The 23,094-nt window shown below is 39.7% G+C and overlaps 1 protein-coding gene across 2 annotated transcripts in view; it reads right to left on the bottom strand.

The window, feature by feature from the left end:
- ATRNL1 (attractin like 1) overlaps positions 1-23,094 on the bottom strand; it is a 475,922-nt gene that overhangs the window by 53,246 nt on the left and 399,582 nt on the right. For both annotated transcript variants that reach the window (XM_083441068.1, XM_083441069.1), the window contains exon 28: positions 11,054-11,168. In XM_083441068.1, coding sequence (XP_083297194.1) covers positions 11,054-11,168 — 115 coding nt within the window. The remainder of the gene's footprint in view (positions 1-11,053; positions 11,169-23,094) is intronic.

Raw genomic sequence — 23,094 nt, 5'->3', positions numbered from 1 at the left:
TGTTATCTATCTTGAAAACTTTTTGCATTTCCTTTGATGGCACTGGGATGTTCATATCAAAAGAAGGAAAAGCAAACCAAGAATTCATGGAACTAAAGAAAGCTTATCCCTGTAAATTGCTTAAGGGCCTGCCTGAGGAAACTGGTTCTACTTGAAACAACATTTTCCCCCATTCATGAATTGGTTTTCTTTACAATTTTGTATCAATTTCGTTTAAGATAGTGTTCTACCTCAGACCGGTGTAGACTAGACAAATATGTCACCTTGGTAGTTCGGGAAAAGTGTAGAGATATATAAATATTTTAAAGTACCCCCAAAAAAGTTTGATGTGTTTTGTATAATGCAAAAATCTTTTCTGAGGAACAGCAAGGTCCCAGTAAAAAAACCAAAAACACCCACATTTGGATGCATAAATAAATCTATATGTGCATCGAAATGGTCTCAAGTTTGTTTTAAAAAAAGGGGGGGGGGAATATATCAGACTTTGACTCATTTACTTATGGGTACAGTGACATGAGGTTATATAGACAAACAGACACACATCTTATACAGATGATGTAGCATGTGATCACATGGAGGCTGGTATGGGGACTCCATCTGAAGACCCAAACCCTGAGCGCCACACATTCATTGGAACTTATGAATGGTGCCCTTGGGCATAAAGGTTGTATGGTCACGGGCTCCATTTCATAAAACTCATGGCTTGCATTTTTGCACAGTATTAATTATGTAGACAGAGTTTGAGGGGGCCCTTACATAAAGCGTGCTGTTTGAAATACTGCCAAGTGGGGTCTGCTTCACATAGCAAGTAGTTTGGGTAATGCCTCTTCTTATAGTAGCATTTACAACTACTGTTTTTTAAGTGAAAACTTAGACTCTTCTTGGCACAGACTTAAAGAATAAAGCCACATGGATAAAAAGGCACATGCCAAAAGATTGGCACTTTAATGGATGCTGCAAAAACACATCTAATCTTAGAAAAATCTATGAAATGTTTCTTTTATTTATCTAACATGTTTGAAAAGACAAGAAAAGGGAAACAGTTCAGATGATAATGTGCCTCACTGTCTCTCCTATACATACAAAGTGGGGAGGGGAAGCAATATCTCACCTTCCAGGTCTTACAGACCTGTCCCACTAGACACTTACTAGTGAACATAATGTTTGACTAGGCCTTATGCACATTGCATTATAGCTGAGCTGAAAACACCAAGAGATGTTTTTCAGCTCAAAACAGCTGAAAAATAGGCAAATTGGGAGAGATTAAAAGAAATTTAGGGGGACTTATCGTTGGTGGGTGGCAGTAGGTGATTTTAAATTAATTAATTAATTTAATTAATTATTTTTCTTCTGCCAAGGTTGTGAGAAGCAAAACTGCAGTTGGAGGCTGTTATTTTCTTTCCCCTATAGTCTTGTTCCTGGGCATTGTGGTGGTGGTGGTGGGGGGGGGGGGAATGGCTATTGCCAAAATAATTATGGTGCTTCCCCACTAGAGACCTCCAATAGCCAATTGCTAGACTGTTTTGTAATGGTACTAAATACATATGTATTTAAACAGTACTATTGCATGCCAAAGGTAACACTCTTCCCAAATATCTAAACAAATGTTGCCCTCTAGTAGCCCCCAAACTTCAGCACTCACAAATTTAGGTGCAAGCCTTTCATAACTGCCATATGCAGAGTAGCTTTTATGTGGGTAGGCCTGAACAGAGTGATGAATATACCAGGCAAAATTCAGGCACATAAATGGGCAATATTGCCTTACACACCATCGATTGTACATATATGCACCCTAGTCAATCATTTTGTCCTAGCATAAATCACTGATTGCCCCGGAGGAGGCACTGGTCCACCAGAAGTGCAGGGACAGAAGCCACAGTTTTAGCTCTGCTAAATGTTTCCTAAATCTGTATGATATAGACCATTGCACTTGGATATGATCACCAAGGGTTATATCCAATGTGCAATAGACTTCTGCTTGTGCAATGGCTTTAGTCTCAAACACATTTAACTTAATCCAACTCTAACTAAAGTTAAGGAAGAGGGAGAATCAGCCTTCATTATTTGAAAGATCAGTAGACCATACCTCTAGTATTATTAAAACCGTAATAACAACAGTCAGTCAATTGTGCTTTAACTATTAACATACAGTAACAGCCGCCCTTTGCCAGTTTTTGTTACCTCTACATAGCTTTGCAGGAAGCTAATCTACATTTCCTAGTTAAGTTCCTCCCTTCACATGAAAGTGCTTACACTTTGAGGCAAATGTATCAGGGGGAAAAAGAATGTAAAAGGAGAGAAGACATTTTGAAAAGGATTTATGTGATTGCCCCAAATCCACCTCAATAATAGGAAACAAAATCAATATATTTAAAGCTATTTTAACAATTATAAGGTGTGCAATCTATTCAAAGATTTTATAACTTAGGTTGTGACATATTGGCATATCTTATAAAGCAACCGTCTCCTACATCTGCCATTTACAAATGTGTGTCTTTTTTCAATATTGATTCCATAAACAAAGCCTCTTCTTCCTTTGTAGCTGAAAGGGAAAGCAAAATGATGCGGGCATAACAGGAATGGGAACAAACAGCGACATCTGGACCCAATGTTGCTTTTTATTTATTTTTGACTGATTGATTTTCTTAATTAATCCAAAGTAGTTTGCATTACAACATCAAGGAGTGGGAAAACAAAAAATATCACTAGGGTCTTTTGTCAGACATAACATTTATGTGCAGTGTTAAATCTCTATGGCAGCTTTCATTTTATATGCAGGTCAAAAGCAAGCAATAATTCCTGGTGCTTGCAGCTGTGTTGATTCATCCATTGGGTTCCATTGCTCTAATCTTCCTTTCATAAATGTACTGAATGGTGATTTTTGTTGACTGCTTTCATTGTGTGTGGCTATGCCTTGCATAAGCAAAAACTGCTGCAGGTCCTTCTTGGCATACCTGCACTCCTGCTAATTCACTTATTTCCTGTCTCACAGCACTGCCTGCTGTTTCATCCCTAGGCTTCCTGTGGCCAGACTCCCAACTACTGTGCCAACTTCTCTGAAATTATGCAGGATCTTTGTGCTGCCAATATACATATGCTATGTGGCAATCTCCCTTTCTTACCTGTCTCAGGCTAAAATACCAAGTCTTTGCTTGCAAGATCCTGTATTCAGAACAACTGCAATAAATAATAAAAAGTACTGTTTGGGAGTTTAAGGGAGTATTTTTCATGAAGAAAACAGTGGCATAATTTTGGTTATTGCTGCACCAATATGCATGGTATTAAGTCAGCCAACCCCCTAAGTGTGATTTCAGATGCATTTAGATTGGCAGTATCCCACTTAAGGCATTGTGTCTGAAGAGGGAACTGCATGGGAAGGGGGTGCAGGAGTGCCCTCCTAGTGTCCCTCTTATTGCCCACTCCATCCCTGACTATAGTGTGTTAAGCACAAAGGGCTGAAGTATATTCAGTTGACAGGCAGGGGGAAGATGACAGGAGCAGAGCAGTGTCTGGTTTGGAACAAGTCGTCTCTCAAAGATGAAGTGGTACCTCAGTTCCTGAACGCCTCCGTTGTCAAATGTTTCAGTTCTCAAACGCTGAAAACCCAGAAGTAAATGCTTCCATTTCTGAACGTTTTTCAGAACTCGAACATGCGACACAGCTTCCGCTGAGCGCACGAAGCTCTTGCAACCAATGGGAATCTGCGCCTCGGTTTTTGAATGTTTTGGAAGCTGAATGGTCTTCCAGAACAGATTACGTTCGACAACCAAGGTACCACTATATGGCCATTCAAGAGAGGGAGGGGTAGAGCTAGGCATTGAGAATGTAGGGGCACATGCCAGCGATTCAGAGAGGCTAAAGTACCGTTGGCTAAAATGCAAGTATCAAAGACATCTGAAAAGAAGTGTTTATATGCTTAACCTTCAAGCCAAGATGGGTAAGCTAGAGTCTTAGATGGCAGCACAGACATAGTGGGCATAACAGAAACCTGGTGTAATGGCCCCATTTTTACTGCACTGATTCACCTCACCCAGGGAGAAAAGTAGTGGTAGTAAAAAAAAAAAAAAAGGTTGCCATAGGGATGATAGGAGGTAGGAGAGAGTGAAGGAGAAGAGGAAACTCAAGCGCATGAGTTGTTGTTGGCATCTGTCTGACTTGGGAGGAAAAGGGTGTGTGTGCCAGCAGAGCAAATAGAGGTGGAAGAGAAGAGGATGGGAGCCGAGATAGTTGTAGGTGTGTGATATCAGCCAAATTTGGGAGGCAAAAAGGGCAATGAATGAGGGCAAATGGGAGGAAGGCCTAGAAGTGTCCTATACTAATAGCATGACACCTGTGAAATTTTGTGGGCAGTTCCCTAGTAATTTCTAGAAACAAGCTGATAGCTTCCAAGGTATCCAATCTAGTTAATGGATTGTTCCATATGCTAGCCTGCAAAATATGGGCAAGTAAAAGTAGCATTTAATCTTCATTAAGATTTCCTTTAGAAACTTCAGATTTTTCTGTAAAATAACTATTGCTAGACTTTTCCACTGTGTCCTAAACGTGCCAAAATGTAGCGATGTGGTAAGAAATGCCATATGTATGTGTTGCAGTGACCAGCATCACAGAGATATGAAATTCTTATAGCAGAACAGTCCTCTGCCTTGAAAGCTCTGACTCTGCATTTTTAGTAGCTTAAGCTCCTCATTGCACAACAAGTTTGCTGGGAGATTGAGTGGTAGACCAGCTTCTGTCTAAGAGCAGCTGTATCCAAGGTTCTAGGAAGGACTAAATTATAGCTCTCCAAGACTTTGGGCAGTAAACAAAATAAACCAGACAACAGGAATATAAAGGGCAATAAGGTAATGAATAAATTATCTGGAAAGAGCCAAGTGCCAATGGTGCGGCAGCAAGTGAAGGAAATAACGAACTCAAGGTCTGGCTATGTAGTTTGGATGAAATATTGAACCACATGGAGAGAACAATCTAGGAGCAAAATAAATTCTCAAGAATGAAGAGCTGAGAACGTGTCATTGCAAACAATAAAAAAAAACCTGGAAACCAAACTTTAGAGATAGGGGTAGATGCAAAGATTATAAATCTTGGTTTCAAATCTTTGTGGGCTAGTTCAGAGTAAGGAAAAATATGAAGAAAAATAAGAATCTTACAAAATATTTCACCCAAACATATAATTTAATGTATACTAAACAAAGATAGCAGTGAAGTAGACAAATTTATATCTGCTTCAGCCAAGTAAGCAATAACTAAATTTACACTTACTTGGAAATAAATCACACTGATATCAGTGAGGCTCACTTTGAGTAAACATGCTTAGGATAGATTTGTAGAACTGTAGGGTTCAATGGAATTAAAAAGTCAGTTAGTCCAAGTTGGTACAGAGACTTCACATTCAGGCATCAGTCCCTGTTATATTAATTATGGTTTATCACAAATAGTGATCCTGAGGAGCAAAACATATCATGCTAGGGGTGTTTAGTAGGTCATGAAAGAGGTTTACTAAAGCAAATCCAAAAAGGCAAAAGGTAACAAGACATGGAACATTCCACAGGACAAGGTGAAAACCTGATTCTGATCAGTCATTGCTTTCAAAGTGTGTTCTTCTTGTTTAATTTTCTTGTTGCATTTGCCTCAGAAAATGAATCTATTTATTTATTTATTTATTTATTTATTTATTTATTTATTTATTTATTTAATGTATTTACATCCCACCTGCCCCCAAGTTGGGATTCAAGGCAGCTTACAACATTTTAAAAATGTTATTATAAAATCTAAAGTAATGAAAACAAATTAGTTAAAAACAATAAGTACAATAAAGAACATTGAGAACCAGCATCAAAATATCAATTGCCCTGACAGCAGCCCAATATCGTCTGTATCTAGTTTTCAAAGGCATCTCTGAATAGGAAGGTCTTAGATTGCCAAGGAAAGATAACAAGAAGGGAGCCAATCTAATCTCTCTTGGGGGGGGGGGATTCCGCAATATAGAGCAGCCACAATAAAGGTTCTCTTGTTTGCCAACACAAGAGCAGTAGCAGACTATGAACAGCGTGTGTTAAGCTAAGACCTGGTCCACAAAACCCAGAAGATTGTGTGATAAAAATATTCCTGGACTTCACTACTTCACTCATTTATTTATTTTTAGGCGGGTAGAATTGCAAGATTCAATGCCCAACTGAGTACAACAACAATCCCCTCCACATTAAACACACACACACACACATATCAGAGAGAAGAATGAGTATGAGATTTTGTGTAAGAAGGTTTTTCTTTGAGAGGGAGAGGTTCATAGGCAAAAAATATCAGTCACGAGATCCACGTGTGAAATATGGAATGGTATGGTACAGCAATAGTTTTACTGCTTGATCTAGTAAGTTGTGGAGTTCAAGGCAAAGGAAATACCCAGAGCTGCAAACCAATCTCAGTATTAAAAGCCCGATAGCAATATTGTAGAAGATCCAACAATATCAGATTGAGTAGTAGAAGAAGAAGACAACACATTATGAGGTGCTGTTTCCAAGATAAGAGAAGAGAAACCAGCCACATCCTCTAGGCTTGTGCCAGTCCTGTGAGAGAACAAATGCCAGACCTTCTGACTGATTCAGCAAAGATCAGCACGAATGGTGCTATAGAGAGGCAGGATTGAGATGGTTTACTATTTACAGTAAAGCACTGTAGGTTAGTTTCTATATTTTCAGCTTGCATATGGGAAATCTATTGACTTGTCCTGCTATTTGCAATTAAGCCCTAGCTATTAGCACTAAGGAACAGATAACTCATTGCTACTTTTAGTTAAGGCCTGAACGCAAGATATGTTAGTGAATTCACTTAAGAAATTTCAGATCTAATTAGAAATTGATTTTTCTCTCTTTTTATTGTATTGTTTAAAGAGGGAAACAATACATTTGCATTAAAACTTTCAAACCCAAGCCATAAAAACAGGTATTGGAAAAAAAGTTGTAACAATTTAAGTGGGTACACATTATTGTGTATCTTGTCATCTCAAAGCATTAGGAATATTACTCTTTTTCTAACAAAAAAATACTGTCCATCTACCTACCTTCTCTGACCCTGTCCTAATGCCTTGTGTAGGGTTTCCAAACTCTCGCCAGCCAGCTGTCAAGAGGGTGCTTGGGAACTGCAGCGCAAAGGGCGCTGCCAGTCCTATGCTCAGCACTTGGGGAAGGATTCATCAGAGGGCTGGCAAAGCACATATTTCTCCTCCTTCCTTTCTCCCCCTCCTACATTTCACAGGCTTTCTTTGGCTGTGTACACATGTTCCCTAGATGGGGTAATTGATTTTATTTTTTAAAAACTTTGTACACAAAGTTAATTTTTATCCAAGGTACCATCACAAGGTCCAAGTCTCATTCAACATAATAGTACCTAAGTTGCTTTCCCAATCCCCTTAGCAGAGAGTAGGTCTTATTTCTAATTTTATCATCATTTTATACAAGACCTTTTGAATTACTACTACAGATTAATACTTCAAATCTGTCTTATTCCTCAATAGACATTACCAGTATACATAAAAAAAGGTAAAGGACCCCTGACAGTTAAGTCCAGTTGCAAACGACTCTGGGGTTGCTGCGCCCATCTCGCTTTACTGGCCGAGGGAGCCAGCGTTTATCCAGAGACAGCTTTCCCGGGTCATTTGGCCAGCATGGCTAAGCCGCTCCTGTCAAAACCAGAGTAGTGCACGGAAATGCCATTTACCTTCCCGCTGGAGCGGTTCCTATTTATCTACTTGCACTTTGACGTGCTTTCGAACTGCTAGGTAGGCAGGAGCTGGGACTGAGCAATGGGAGCTCATCCCATCGCAGGGATTCGAACCACCGACCTTCCGATCGGCAAGCCCTAGGCTCAGTGGTTTAGACTACAGCGCCACCCGTGTCCCTACTGGTATACATATTTTATGACAAATCTGGAAATACTGATACAAAAGTACTCTCCAACTTCCCATAAATTCCATATGTATAATGTCTAAAACTATTGTTCTGTACTAGGTTTCCTATCCAGACATATATTCCTCTCAAGCCTCAATATTTCCTAAGGTATGATTACCCTTGATTTCTTTATTTTCTTATACCGCTGTTAAATAAAATAAACTGAGGAAATTTACAGATTTTAAAAACTTGGCCCATACAGAGGACACTACCTTGCAGGACAACCTGAAGTGACAATAGGGGTGTGCATGAAGTGTGTGTGGGGGGGGGGGTGTCCATGTGCACTGAAAAGTCCTACTGGCTTGTGCTGGCCAGGGAGGAAAAGGGAGGGCAGATGTTCTGAATTTTCCCCACATGGATCTTTGCTTTTTTTAAGTATTTCCTTATTGGCTCCAATGGAGGGAAATTAGTTACATCATATTGAGACTGGCAAAGGAAGGCTGATTCTGGGGCTTCTTCCATGAACGAAGGGCCCTTGGAACCACCAGATCCTAGGCCATCTCCATACTATCCCTGTTCCATACAGAGCTTTCAGTGGGTATAATTGTGGCCTTTGGGGCATATGCATCTTCACCTCAGATGACTCCATTAGTTGATATTACAAATATAAATACATATAATTCAGTACTGGGTATATCAGGACTATAGGCATAGACACACCTCCATTAATGGGTAAATAGTAATGGATGAGGATTTGATCCCCCCCCCCCCACTTTGAGGGAGATGAACCAACACTCCATTTTCTATCCATATAAATAGAAAAGTCTTAGTTTGAGATCTTAGGGGTTAGAAGGCAGGACATAACTACTTGGTACCCAAAGTTTGCTGTACTGTGCTTTCACTTTGGTTTTAATGGTGTACTTCTCATGAGAAGAAGCACATGATGAAATAACAGCAACAATCTCTAGCCTATGTCCTATATTAAATTGGGAATATTTATTCCAGTTTCAGAGTTTCCTTTCTGGCTATTTGAATTGCAGAATTTCCAGAGCATCTATATTTATATTGTGTGGCTACATAGTATTCCCCAGGCTGTTTATAGAAATGTTCCAAACTGCATTTCCATCACATATAATTATCCACTATAATTAGCCCCACTGTGGCATACTAGTCAATAATATAGGGGCTGGGAAGTGGCAGCTCTCGAACAAATCTGACCCTCTGAAGGGCAAGGCTTCAGCTGCCAACAGCAAATTTAGGTTTGTGTCGCTTGCCTTCTTACCTGACACAAACATTTTAGGCACTGGGGAGAGGAAGGAGCAAAAGTTGAGGGCAAAATAGGGAAGAAATAACAGCTGTACATTCGGTGATGAAGCAGAGCAAACACCCTCAGGAAACTCTCCAAGAAACATAGTAGTCAACAAGGAACATAGGAAGTTGCCTTTGTCCATGTAGTTCAGTATTGTCTACACTGGCTGACAGGAGCTCTTCAGGGTTTCAAATAACAGACATTCCCAGACTTGCCTAGAGGCGCTGAGGATTGAACCCAGGACCATCTACATGCAAAGTTGTTGCCTAATAATTTTTCTATGGACCTTTCCGTCTGCTAGAGTAAATATGATGTACTAAATCTTTTCAACTAAATCGCTAATGCCAAGCCAAAAGATCTCCTTCCAATTTTGCTACCCCTTTGTGGGTTGTAAATCAGAGAGGGGAGATTTTAGCAATAGGGAGGAGGTAAGCCTTTGCTGAATAGTCAGTGCCAGCACTTCTTTGGGTGGCCATCCTGAAGTCCCTTCAGGATGATGCTATGTAACATCATTTAGAGAAATGGTTTAGAAGCAAAATGGGGTTATTTCCCCACGTCCCACTTTGAGTAGAACGTTCACTGGAGCAGACTTCCATCTCAGAGAGACTCTAACAATTACAGTTGGCGTGCTGGTTTAAAACACATACTGCTATGTTTTAATCCTAATGCCCATCCTTTTTCTAAGCCCATCCTGGCAAACCTAAAAGAATCCCTTTTTTATATTTTACTGGAGGCAGTCTTGAGTTCCCATATTAGGTGGAAAGGCAGGCAAAAACAAACTAGACAGGATCATCTGGGCACAGTACTTTGCAAACACTTTCAAATGTGGCGTCTTTATAATGAATAGTTCCTTATAAAAATGTACATATGTATACACAGGTGTGGTACTAGTCTTTATTTGACTGGTCTTCTGAGAAGTGTGAAGAAGCTGGAAAGGGGTTAACAGTTTGAACGGTAAACATAAAAGAAGCGCAACAAACCATGCCTTGTCAGCTTTGTTCTAATTTTCCTGGCACAAAGCAACAACTCAAAGGAAGCCAGCTTTTTCAGTGGCGGAGCAAAAAATGCTTATTAGCTCACTAGGCAAGGCAAAAAAGAAAGAAAGAAAGAAAGAAAGAAAGAAAGAAAGAAAGAACTAGACTTCAAAAGAAAACTGAAGTGATTGAATAATATACCATGTCGTTTTGTTTATTTATTAAATGTATATACTGCCAACAAATCATAGCTCTCTGGATAGTTCACAAGCCCATTAAAAGTACAACAAACTAAATTCAAGCCATAAAAACAGCAAAACCATTTATAAATAATGTAGACATAGGGGGGACCCAACACATCTAAAACCCAACAAAGGCATAGCATCTAGGAACAATTTTATATCAGAAAACAAACAAACAACCAGAAGCAGAATAACATGGTACAGCTATCTAAAAGCACCAGATAACTATACCCATTAAAAGGCCTTGGAGAACAAAATAAAGGTTTTAATTTGTCTATAAAAGACCATAGCGTGGGTGCCAGGCTATCCTCTTTGGGGAAAGCATTCCCATGAGCATGGCGCCACCACCAAAAAAGCCCTCTCCCTAGTAACAACCCAATTGACTAGGTAGGGGGACCCGGTGAAGGGCCTCCAATGAGGAGCTCAATGAATGAATGGGCAGGTATATATGGGAGAAGGTAAGTTATAACAAGTTGACAAATTGCAACTGGTCCTTATTCTGAAAAGCAACTTGTATGGTTGGACAACTATAATGGAGGCTGATTCTTCTATAATTCTTTTTTTAAAGTAAATATCCAATCAGTATACACTTAGAATAACAACAAATGAATCAGAGCCATAGCTGCTATTTAGGAGAATTCTTACCTGACTGACCAGGTGGTGGGACTCCTGATGAACCTCTTGGCAGGCATAAAAACACCGTAAGTACTGCTGCTTTGTTTCCTGAGCAAGGCTCAATGGCAATTGGCTTTGGAGAACCCTGAAAATGGAGAAGAAATTGTATTACGTGATCTAGGTTATTTTATACTGCTACATATTGGATTCTTCACACAAAACATTTACAACTATCCACAATAAAACAGGAGCCTCAATGTTTCCCTGTGAATAATCCTCGTTGATTGTTGTTTTAAATGAACCTTTCATTTCATTGACTTAAATACAGGTTTTCATTAATAACTTGCATTATTCAATTAAAGTGGCAAAAAAGAAAGAAAGAAATGACCTAAAAGATACTGTTTTTCATTTCAGCAAATTTAGTAACATATGTTAATTACTGAAACATTCAGATCAGCAACATGTTTTAGCACTACAGTTTCTCATAGGATTAGTATCACTCAACAACTTATACAGAAAACACAGTGGGAAGAATACTGTGTTACATTTTCAAAAATAATGTGTTACGTTTTCAAAAACAGATGTGCTTGCAGTAGTTCCCCCACTCCCACCACACACAGAGAGAGAAGGAAAAAGGAAATATATTGCTAAAGATAAAAGATGAAGATTTCTCCCCTCGCATTTTAAATTAAGTCAAATATACATGAAGAACATATTTCTGTTAAAATCAAAATGATAACAAATTGGACTGATCTAATGTGGTATATGGGACGCGGGTGGCGCTGTGGGTTAAACCACAGAACCTAGGACTTGCCGATCAGAAGGTCGGCGGTTCAAATCCCCGCGACGGGGTGAGCTCCCATTGTTCAGTCCCTGCTCCTACCAACCTAGCAGTTCGAAAGCACGTCAAAGTGCAAGTAGATAAATAGGTACCACTCCGGTGGGAAGGTAAACGGCGTTTCCGTGCACTGCTCTGGTTCGCCAGAAGCGGCTTAGTCATGCTGGCCACATGACCCGGAAGCTGTATGCCGGCTCCCTTGGCCAATAAAGTGAGATGAGCGCCGCAACCCCAGAGTTGGCTATGACTGGACCTAATGGTCAGGGGTCCCTTTACCTTTAATGTGGCATACAATATATATTATCCTCCAGTAGGTAACCAGAAACATGCTGCTGCATTGTCAAAGAACACAGAAAGGGAGGGTGTTCTGAACCCAGATGGCCTGTGCGAGTGGTTTGATGCAGGGATACCAAAGAAACACCAGAATGGCCAGTTCTAGTGCTTTCTTACAGGGAGATGTAAACTTGCAACACAGCCTCTGAAGGTCCACTGCCATTGCAGATATGGTTCAGACATTGCGGCAGTGAGAGGCCATGATGACCTGTCTGCAAAACACTAATATGTTAAGCATAACTTATACAAAAGACAGCATACGTCCATAGGGCCAGAATCTCTCATCAACCCACCTGACCTATGAGGGCATAGGTGGCAACTATCAATTCCAAGACTCCTTTCTAGGCCAAGAGGCCACCATCCCAGGGCCCACAAGTAAACACAGCATCAAAGCAAGGCAGTTAGCATATCTCAAAGCAAGGGCATTTATAAGCAGCCATGAGCTCATCCTTGCAACAACTGCCAACTAGTCCCAAGGTTATCTTGACTACCAATATAGTGTTTGCAGGCCTTCTGGAACAGTCTCGCCTTTGGTTCAACACAGAGAGGGAAAGCAAAGCTTTGCAACAGGGGACAGGTAGCAACCTGTCTTTGAAGCAAAGCTAAAAGAGGCAATGCAGAACATAGGGAAGAATAAGATCTAATAATTAAGAACAAAGGAAGCTGTCTTATTCTCAGCCAGACCATTGGTCTATCTATAGCTGTGTCCACTCTAGAGGTGTAATATGTGCTTGGGTCACTGTTTGTGTGTGGGTTTGTGCTGCTTTATCCCTATTTCTCCCTCAGCAACCTGTACAACTGTCTACCCCATTCAGAAGCATTCCCCAAACTTCAAAAAAGGGTTTTAAAGGAGATTTGAAAGCAGATTGGGGCAGGAAAGTCACTGTTAGTCAGACCTCTTTAATTGTTTGTCTGGACTGGGGAAAAGTGGAAAGCGAGGAAAAGTAGAAGTGTTCTCTGCTCTTTACCACCTGGTAGGCATACAGAGACCAACCTGCACATTGGCAATGCTCAGAAACAGCATCTCAAACTCAGATCCAAGCTATCACCCCAATAGTTCTTCCCTCGCTGGAGATCACAGGAGGTTGGGTAAAGGGATTCCAATTCTGTTCCATTTCTAATGTCATCAAAAGTATGATTAGGTCCAAACTAGGCTCAGAATTAACCAAGCTATTCTGCAATTTTATTTTGAAGAGACTTCAATTCTCAACTGAACATGTCCAAGTGTGTCTCCCCCTGCCCTCCACTCTGAACTGCAGTTGCTACTCTGGCAGACAGAACTCACCTTGGCATAGTTTACTGCCTTTTTATCTTAAAATAATATCTGCATGTGGAATTTCAGTTCTGGCTACACTTGTGTGACCATTCTTTGGGGTGAAATCCAGTTCTGTTTGCATCAGAGGAAAGGGGCACAAAGAGCTATTCTCCACAAAAGACTTATTCCTATTCATTTTATTGAAGCAAATATATATGCACATTTCCTTGTGCACACAGATCTATTCCCTTTCTTGGACTTTATGGGGCATCTCATGGATCTTTCACTTGGACTGAATACAGATGGATAACTATTTTCTTTTTAAGAGGACTCCCTGGCATTCATATGTGAGCACGTCAATATAAGTCACAGCAACACAAAAATTATTGAGTGTCTAAGAATCAAGAAGTAGCAAATACACACAGTACAGAATGCAAATCCACAAAATTCTTAGCACTTGAAAATGATTTATAATTAGTCATGTTTCCATATTTTGCATTTGATAAATCATATGAATTTCTCATTTCAGAGCTTACATGTTTAATTATGTATTGAAGATATTTCTAAAACCTTTGCGGTCAAAAACAGTCATTTTACCCTCTTATGTGTAAATATTTAGAAAGCAATGCTGTCATGTTCTTAAGACAAAAAAGAAAAATATCCGAGGGGAAGCTCTGTCAATGGGTTTTGATTTGCAGTTCAAAGCCATTAAACTTTTCCATTTACATGCAAAATACAAAACTACATGTAAATGTCAACTGATTTAAGGATATAAAAACAAGTGACAGTTTAGCAATGTTAAATATGCTGACATGCAATTCTGCAGTATGAGAAGAAAATAGTATTATTTTCCACTGCATAAACAATTAACAATTTCTATTTAATTAACAGAAAGTAACCTTTATTACTCTAGAACCGGGATACATTTAGTGAGCAAACATGCAGAAAAACTGAGATGAGATATATTATACTTGTCAACATTTCCCTGCACAAGTCTGCTTGTGAGTAAACTCCTCAGAATTTATTTTAATGTAGAGGTCAGAACTTAAAGGTGTTTTTAGCAATTTGTGCTAGAATTTCTTGTGATAAAGTTAAGGAGCAGAAAAAGGAGCAGCAAACGAGAAATTGTGGCAAACATATATACTGGCCATCAGAAATCATACCGTTGCTAAAACTGCATGCATTGGAACTTCCAGCCTGGCCAACCTACCTGGTCAGCTGATTTAAAGATTCTATAGCCAGTGGTATAGAACCCTCACAACATGAAAGTAAATTTGGGCACTGCAGACATTTGTATGAATCAGTCATGGCTTGTTTAGTAATCAAATTTTACCATTCAGCTATCCTAATATTTCCCCTACCTCAGCTTGGAGCAGCTTTGGGGAGGGGTATTATTTAAATCAGCGCTGCGTGGTTTATTTGTTGCCTTAATCCATTTAGTCTCTGTTGATTCCCGGATACAATTTACCCACTAAAAAGGTAAAGGTACCCCTGCCCGTACAGGCCAGTCTTGCCAGACTCTAGGGTTGTGCGCTCATCTCACTCTATAGGCCGGGAGCCAGCGCTGTCCGCAGACACTTCCGGGTCATGTGGCCAGCGTGACAAGCTGCATCTGGCGAGCCAGAGCTGCACACGGAACGCCGTTTACCTTCCCGCTGGTAAGCGGTCCCTATTTATCTACTTGCACCCGGGGGTGCTTTCGAACTGCTAGGTTGGCAGGCGCTGGGACCGAACGACGGGAGCTCACCCCGCCGCGGGGATTCGAACCGCCGACCTTTCGAACGGCAAGTCCTAGGTGCTGAGGCTTTAACCCACAGCGCCACCCGCATCCCTAATTTACCCACTACCACCTGCTTACTGGCTGCGGAGGAAACTTACAAGTCCCTGTTTTGTAAAATACCAAAATTAAAAGACTTTATGAGATCTGATTATAGCTCTCATATGCCTGGGTAGTTTGGCCCTTATGATTATGGATCAGGAGCCACTGGTTTCCATTTTTTGCATATCCCCCGCCCGTAAGACAAAAGTGGATTGGTGTGATGCTGTTGTGTCAGTGTTCCGTTGCGCCAGAAGCAGCTTAGTCATGCTGGCCACACGACCTGGAAAAACTGCCTGCAGAGCAGACAAACGCCGGCTCCCTCGGCCTGTAAAGCAAGATGAGCACCGCAACCCCAGAGTCGTTCGCGACTGGACTTCACTGTCAGGGGTCATTTAAAAATGGCTATATAGATATGTGAGAGACAGCTCTTGATTTTTGAAATTCACATCAATAAAATATTTTCAACTGCTAAAACTTACAGAATCTTAAGAGACTTTTGCTATTTTAATTTTGTGTCAATAAAATTCAGATAACATATCCTGAATCAAATGGTATTACCATTAACAATTTTCAACTGAACTTCATCAGAATCAAGTACATCTAGCATTTTCTGGTTTTGCCTGAGAAAATGTTTTATAGCACGTTAAGGCTGGGAAAGCAGAAGTGCAATCTTAGTGTATATCATTTCAAGTTTGTAGGAAGAGACCCAGGCAGCATAGAGCAAATGATAATAATTCAGATACCCTTAGGTTTGTCAGTTGTTTAAAGATAAATACATAACCATAAATCAAAGTTATTTCAGTGGGACAAGACACATTCTTTGAAATGTACAGTTTATCATACACTTTCCACAGCTTTTGGAGGGAGAGATAAGGCACATGCTTGTTTACCCAAAGCACTTAAGAACTGTGATTTATTTGCTGGAATTGTCACATTTTGGATAGTAAGAAGAAGTAGCTGTTAATGGTGTGCCAAAAAAGAAAGGGGGGGGGAGCCAAAGACAGTGAGACAGTTAATAAACCATTTGGAGTGGATAATATATGGAGGAAACAGATGTCTTCTTAAAAATAAACTGGGTGTGGGTGGGTGTCCTCCCTGTTTTCCTTTGTTGGCCTGAATGAATAAAGCTTATAAAAAGTTGGGGGTGGGGGGAGATAAATACATAAGATACAGTCCAGTAAAGGTTAAGCACACCTGAGTGCCACTGATTTCAGTAAGTGACAGTTAAGCATATATCTAATTTTCTTGCACTGTCAATTATTTCTTAAATCATGGTGTCTGTGGCATTATGAAGATGAAAACATTTTCCATCCTTTAAAACTCATATAAGCCACAACAAACAATTTATGAACCCAACAGTTATCGTAATTTGTATTTTATTTGAGTTTTTGTTGTTGGTTTTAATATTGTATTTAATCTTATTTAATTTTTGTGTATTAGGGGTATCTGCAGTTTGCCAAATATTTATATGCTGTATTTAAATCAAAATAACAACAGTCCCTAACCACTGGCCATGCCAGCTGGGGCTGGAATGAGTTTTAGCCCAGAAACATCTGGAGGATCACAGTTTCCCCACTTTTGCCCTGGGGTTTGCAACCAGTCAGATTCCTAGGCGGGGGAAAGTGATACATGTTTTCTGCATGGTAATGCCTGGCAGAGACTTACTCTGCTTGCAATCACCTTCTTGGAACTTAGTCCACGAGCAAAACCTTCTGGCTACAATATCAAACCAATTTTTTTTCTACTTTTGTTTGTTTGTGTCCCCCCACAATTCACCCCACACACCTGATGATGAGTGCGGGAAAACTCAAAAGCTTGTCACATTTTTCTTGACTTTTTCATTGGTCCTAAGATATTTCTAGAATGTGGACTTTAATAATATAAGATCATTTTTATTGAGCTCAAAAAAATTGTCCTGATCCAGCTAGGGGCAACGTGCATGGCTCTCTAGGAGGAAAAGGAAACATATGCTGAGATGGATGCTGTACTGTTCCTAGCAGTGTAGAAACATAGGTTGTGCTTGCATAGCTCTGCTCAAAAAATCAGTGCTAGTGATCAGTTCTTTTGGGTAAGGCTAGGTTTCATTTAGACAAATGAATTTCTGTTCCTTTTTTTGCAGCAGTATGCAACTAGATTCCGGTAAAGATGAAAAAGGATTAATAAAATCCTTTAAAAATATTCACTATCATCACAAAGTGAAATGAGCTAAATGTGTGAAATGTTCTCTACTCATTTATATTCCAAGAAAAAGAACACCCATTTTATTTAAGTACTTGGTCATCTATTTTCTGGGCAGTCATTTGAAAGCTAGGTGCATCTAATTTTTAAAAGTGCATTATTATGCCATAAAGACAAATAGATCACGAAAGACTAAATGGCTGCCATCTCTTGCCAAAAAAGCAATTAGAAAATTGGATAAAGGAATTAATGTGGGTATGTTACACCTGTCAGCAGTAATAAGTATTTTGACATGAGCAGAATAAAATTTGACACAGTGCACAAATACTGATCTGATCCACAAAGTACTTAGAATGCAAACAACTACGCATTAATCACTTCCGTGTCGCCAGACAAAAACATCAGAAAGCTATTCTTATCACAATTTGTCTATAAATAAAAGTGAGTCCCTGAGCAGCCTGAATAAATTACCGCTTTGCAGATAATGATAATTTACACTAATGTAAAAATTAATTCTTAATCACATTATTAACACTGTATTTATCTGGTGAACACCAACTAGAGTAAACATGATTGCTTTGTACGTAAGCAATCAAGTGAGTTGATTTGATGCAATTAACATGGGCAAACTCAAATCCTCACAGCTACGTTCTATGGTTTGTGGCAACTCTAAGAGGTCTGTTCCCCACCCCCGCCACCGCTGCCACCGCCAAAAGAATCAAACTTCACAGGAAAAGAGTAAACAGGAAAATAAGTGGTCCTAATACCTGCAATGCAAGAAATATTAACTGTGCAATTCTATTTTTCTTCTGCTGGTTTACCTGGCTTTTGCTCCCACTATAACATGGGTGCAATGATGACATTGCCCTGGATTGCTGTTGGAATGTTTCATTGAATAAATTTAAAGCTCTTTTGGGAAATTCAGCATCCTTCCAAGAGTTCGCCAAACTTGGGCTTGGAATCCTACCATACTCTGCTGTGTTTTCAAATTTCCAAGCAAGGATAAACAAAAGACTATTGATTTGTCATTGTTACTGTCTGTTAAGCAGTTTGGGGGAGCCGCAAGATAGCTAGACAACTCCAGCCCCCCCCCCACCAGTGTCCACCTTTCAGGGCTCTTTACAATTGGAATTCCTGCCCAAAATTATTAGCTTTACAGTAAGTGTTAACTATTCAATACCATTTTTGTTGGCTCAATTCTTTTACTGAAAGAAAAAATACTCAATGAATAATTTAAGCATTAATGAAATTATTACACAAATGCTTTGACTGGAGGAAAATCTATGGTTCAGGGGGAATATTCTTCAGAAAATATTGCAATTGCACATTTGTTCATAAAATGGATAAGGGATTTCTGTTGGCTATCAGATTTATTTATTTTCACTTTGCTTTCTCACTAAATGTTCTTGCCTTTAAAGCCATTCCTAGTACAATAGAACATTTTATTTTCAGCTTACTCTCAAGAATGAACTTGAACATTGTCGATGTTTTTGCATTTCTTTACTGCAATGTTTACCAGCTGAGACTCTCTCAGTGATTTACAACTTTAATTAATTAAACTCCAACTCCCCTATGTGGTAGGTTAGCATTATTATCTATTCAGAAACAGTGATCTACTGAGAGGCCTCTCTCCCTTGGCTTCTTAAAATTCTGCCACCAAAGTGAAGGGAGAATTGAGCTAATTTGCCTTTCTCTGGCCAATTTCCCTTTTGCCACAGCTAACTCACTCTTGTCAAAGGCATATTTATCCTCAGGGTTCATACAATTATATCAAATAAGTACATTATGTTCTATTTCCAAAATTCACTGAAACATTAGGGAAAAGAACAACACAGAACAGTGATAAAGGTAGTCTGGACATTTCCCTCTACAAACTACACTGCAGATACTAACCATAGAACAATGACTTCTAATTGCTTACACAGGTCTCACTCCAGCAAGGTTATAAAAGTCATACTCTAGCACAAATAGATGGAATTTCCAGCTATCCAATTTATGACAAAGAAAATAAATATGATCGTTCAGCAGGCAACACAGATCTTGATCCCAAAGCTGTTGATCAAGAACAGCAGCTTTTTAAATCACTTTACTGTGAGGCCATAGTTCCAGATATTAATTTGTTCCCAGTGCATTAGGAGATCTGGTCCTAAGAAATAGGGAAGAGGAGACTGCCGGAAGGGAGAGCTGGGGATTTAGGTTGTGGAAAGAAAGAGTGGAAATGGAGACTACATGAATAATGGGAATGGGCAAAGGAGAGAGGAATCTGAATGGATGATTGCAATCAAATGTACCTGATGCTGAGGTGCATGCCTGGCAAGTACTAAGATCAACAAATACAGTACACACCTATACCTATTAAAAAATGGAGAACAAAGTGAATCACTCTCCTTAAAAAAAATCAGTAAAGGACTATAAAATGCAAACTTGGCAATATGTTTTGGCAAGAGAAAAATTCAGCAGTGTAACAAATTACTCTGTGCTATAAATACTATACTCTTTGCAGGCAACTGAATGTTGGAAAAACATGTGCAAAAGTGATGAAGGCATAAATGAGATTTCATTTCTCCTGCTCTTCAACCATCCACAGGCAGACCCAAGGTTGATGTCTTATCCTTTATAACATTTTGTTCCTAAGAGTATCATTAGTATTGAGAAACTTTACTCTTTATCCATAGTGGATTATAAGAAAAATACATTTGGGTATTATAGAAAAGCTATTACTATTCAACCGTAGTTGAGAGAAAGGAAATCAATGAGTCATTTCTCTCATACAGAGGAGCAAAAGGTTGCCAATGTTATAGTAAAATTCCCATTATCTCTGAAGCCTAACTGCACAATGGTACCTCCTTGAAGAGAACCATGCAACTTCATCCTATCACATTACGTATGGGTAGCGCTCATCTTATGCTGACTTTACATACACAATCACAGCTTTATGAAGATTGCAGATTTGTTTGTTTTTTAAGGGGCAGGATTGCAGGAGCTGCCCCCCTCCCGAAGTGCTTTCTGAGATCTCATGGAAGCTCTTGCATGACCTACCGAGAGTCCAGTAAGCAAGGTAGGGTACTTAAAAAGCTCTCTGCATTGGATTGGGCAGGAGAAAGGCCCTCTCAGCACCAGCTTTGGACAGGTAGGGATGGTCACATGGGAACTTCAGAGAAACCATGCCCATACAAAATGACCTGCATTTCAGTCTCTGCCTATGGCTTTATGCCTGCCACACTGAAAATATGGCAACAGGAAATATTGTACTAATTTGTTAAATAATGTGGCTTTATTTCCTATCTGATCCCTGTTCTCTTTTCACTTCACTTTTTGAGACCTGTGCTGCACATTGTATGCTGTTGTTACGTAAATCAGCCGAGTCCTATGCTCAAGCTAAGATGGCTGCCATTAGACCAAGAAGGTGGTTGGTATCAGGGTTATCAAATAAATCAGTGTAATAACTACAAATATTCTGCTTTCTGACACAATCTAAGCTTGGACAATTACCCAATTATATCTTCCCCCATCCTCCAAACCACCCAACCACTTACCTAACCACTGTTCATTGCAAGTAGAGGATAAATAGCAGGATCATGGCAGGCAAAGTTATTCTTTCATAGGAGTTCCACCTTACTTCAGTAGCAACCTACCTTCTAATTTTCTCTCTCTCTCTCTCTCTCTCTCTCTCTCTCTCTCTCTATCTCTGGACTTTGGATAAAGCCTAGATCTGTGTTCCCTCATTGTTTGATGGAACATACAGGACAGAATCTGCTTGGCTATAGCATTGTATCCCGAATTCACACATCCAGGAAGCCTCTTTGGTCTTGTCGCAATCTGAATACTTTCTTGTTCCAGAAGACATTTTGGTTGGGTGTTCTCAGAACTAACCTGAAACTTGATGCTATCATTTGACCCTTTTAAACTCTTTCAACTGAGTGTCTAGCTGAAATTCTGTCACTATTTTAGTTATTTCTTGAACTTGTTTCTAATGTGGTAAAAGTGTTGTAGTGTGGAACAGGGGTGCCATCTCGCCCTCAGGATTGTGGGTGCCCGCTGCCGCAACATGGACGTGCGATGTCACACACAATGCCTACACGTAGTGTGTGTGACATCACATGTACTACATGTAGGCGTGTGTGTGTGATGTTGCATGTCCTCGTTGCAACTGCCACCACCAGGCTCCTCTTCCTCCTCTCTGCAGGCAGCGAGGCGCCCTTTTCCACGGGGAGGTGTTCAGACTCAGAGGCAGAGAGACGACTGCGGAGGGCAGAGATGAACTGTTTCTCTTTCAGAGGCAGCACTGCTGCTGCCTGCCAGCTTTTCTCATTGACTTTGTGGGTGCCCATGCACCCATGGCCCCCTGGAATTGGCTCCTATGGTCTGGAATGCTCCTGTTTGGGCTTCCAGCAAACCAGGTATGCCCCTTTTCCAGATATATCCAATTAGCCTTCCCTGCTGTTTTTCCATTCCTTACTGTTCCACAGACATTCAGCATTTTTGGACCACTGAACACAGTCCATATTTTGCGCCTTTTTTGTGACAAGGTGTGGGGTGAAGTGCCCCATTAGATTTCCTCACCTAAATATCCTGCAAACCTTGGGGTTCTGTAGAGCATGCTGATACCCCCTCTTGTTTCTCAGTGACTGTTTTGCTTACATTCTCACCAGTTGAGTTTGCTTTTAAAGGGGGTGATTTTTTACAATCTGTATTTTACTTTTACCTTTGCTACCTGTCTTAATTTCCTGGCAAATCAGAAAAGCTTTTAAACAAATAAAGATAAGGACAAGATAAGAAATGGCTTTTGGTATAAGAATAATGTTTACATTCTTTTTTATAAATTCAATCCTTTGAGGGTTCCTTAATCTGCTGTACCTCGTCCAATGAAGTGCTGAACAAGCATGAGATGTTAATAGTTATATATCACATTACGAAATTGTTTTGCAATTCATCTTATTAATGAATACTCCTGTAGATACTATAGGTGATAGCCAATTTGCACCTATCTTTTTCCCTTTAAAAATAAGATTCAGCTAGTTCTCTAATTAAGCAGCTGTAAACAGAATGGTTGCATAATATGGTTTCACCAGTGGCTTACTAATGGCAATATGTTGTTGTACTGTACTTCTGGGGATATACCACTTTCACTGCAATGCAGAAATTAATCTGAGAATGAAAGAATCCCACAGTCAAAATAGGAATTAATATCCTTTTTAATTAATTCAAAGGCATTTTTGTTAAGGGAGAACATCATGGTTCTAAAACATTTTGGCACTTCCTGATTCTAAGCACTTAACACAGACTGTGATGCATTCCATAACTATTATAAGTGATGATAGTAATGCATTTCAATAATGGAAAGTAATAAAATATGCTAGAAATGTTCCCTTTTCAAGGGAAACATACCTTAATTTTATTATGGTTTGTTGTAGGCAGTCATTTTAGAACTTGGTCAAAGGAGTCTCAGATAAAAGAATGCCTTTTTTATTAGATAAAAGAGCCCTGTTGTATGTTGTATTTCTTCAAGAACAGTGGAACAATACAGGTACAGTCCATGGCTTTCTATAAGTACTGCCCATATTCCATGGATGATCTAAAATTGTAGAATGTATATAAGAGACTTGTACCACTACTGCAGATGTATGGCCAGAAAATGGGGTCTGCTC

Source organism: Podarcis tiliguerta (genome assembly GCF_965153285.1).
Source record: "Podarcis tiliguerta genome assembly, chromosome: 5".
In the NCBI taxonomy this organism is placed as follows: Eukaryota; Metazoa; Chordata; class Lepidosauria; order Squamata; family Lacertidae; genus Podarcis; species Podarcis tiliguerta.
Note: the sequence above shows the minus strand (reverse complement) of the source record. Positions and strands in the feature narration are given on the sequence as shown.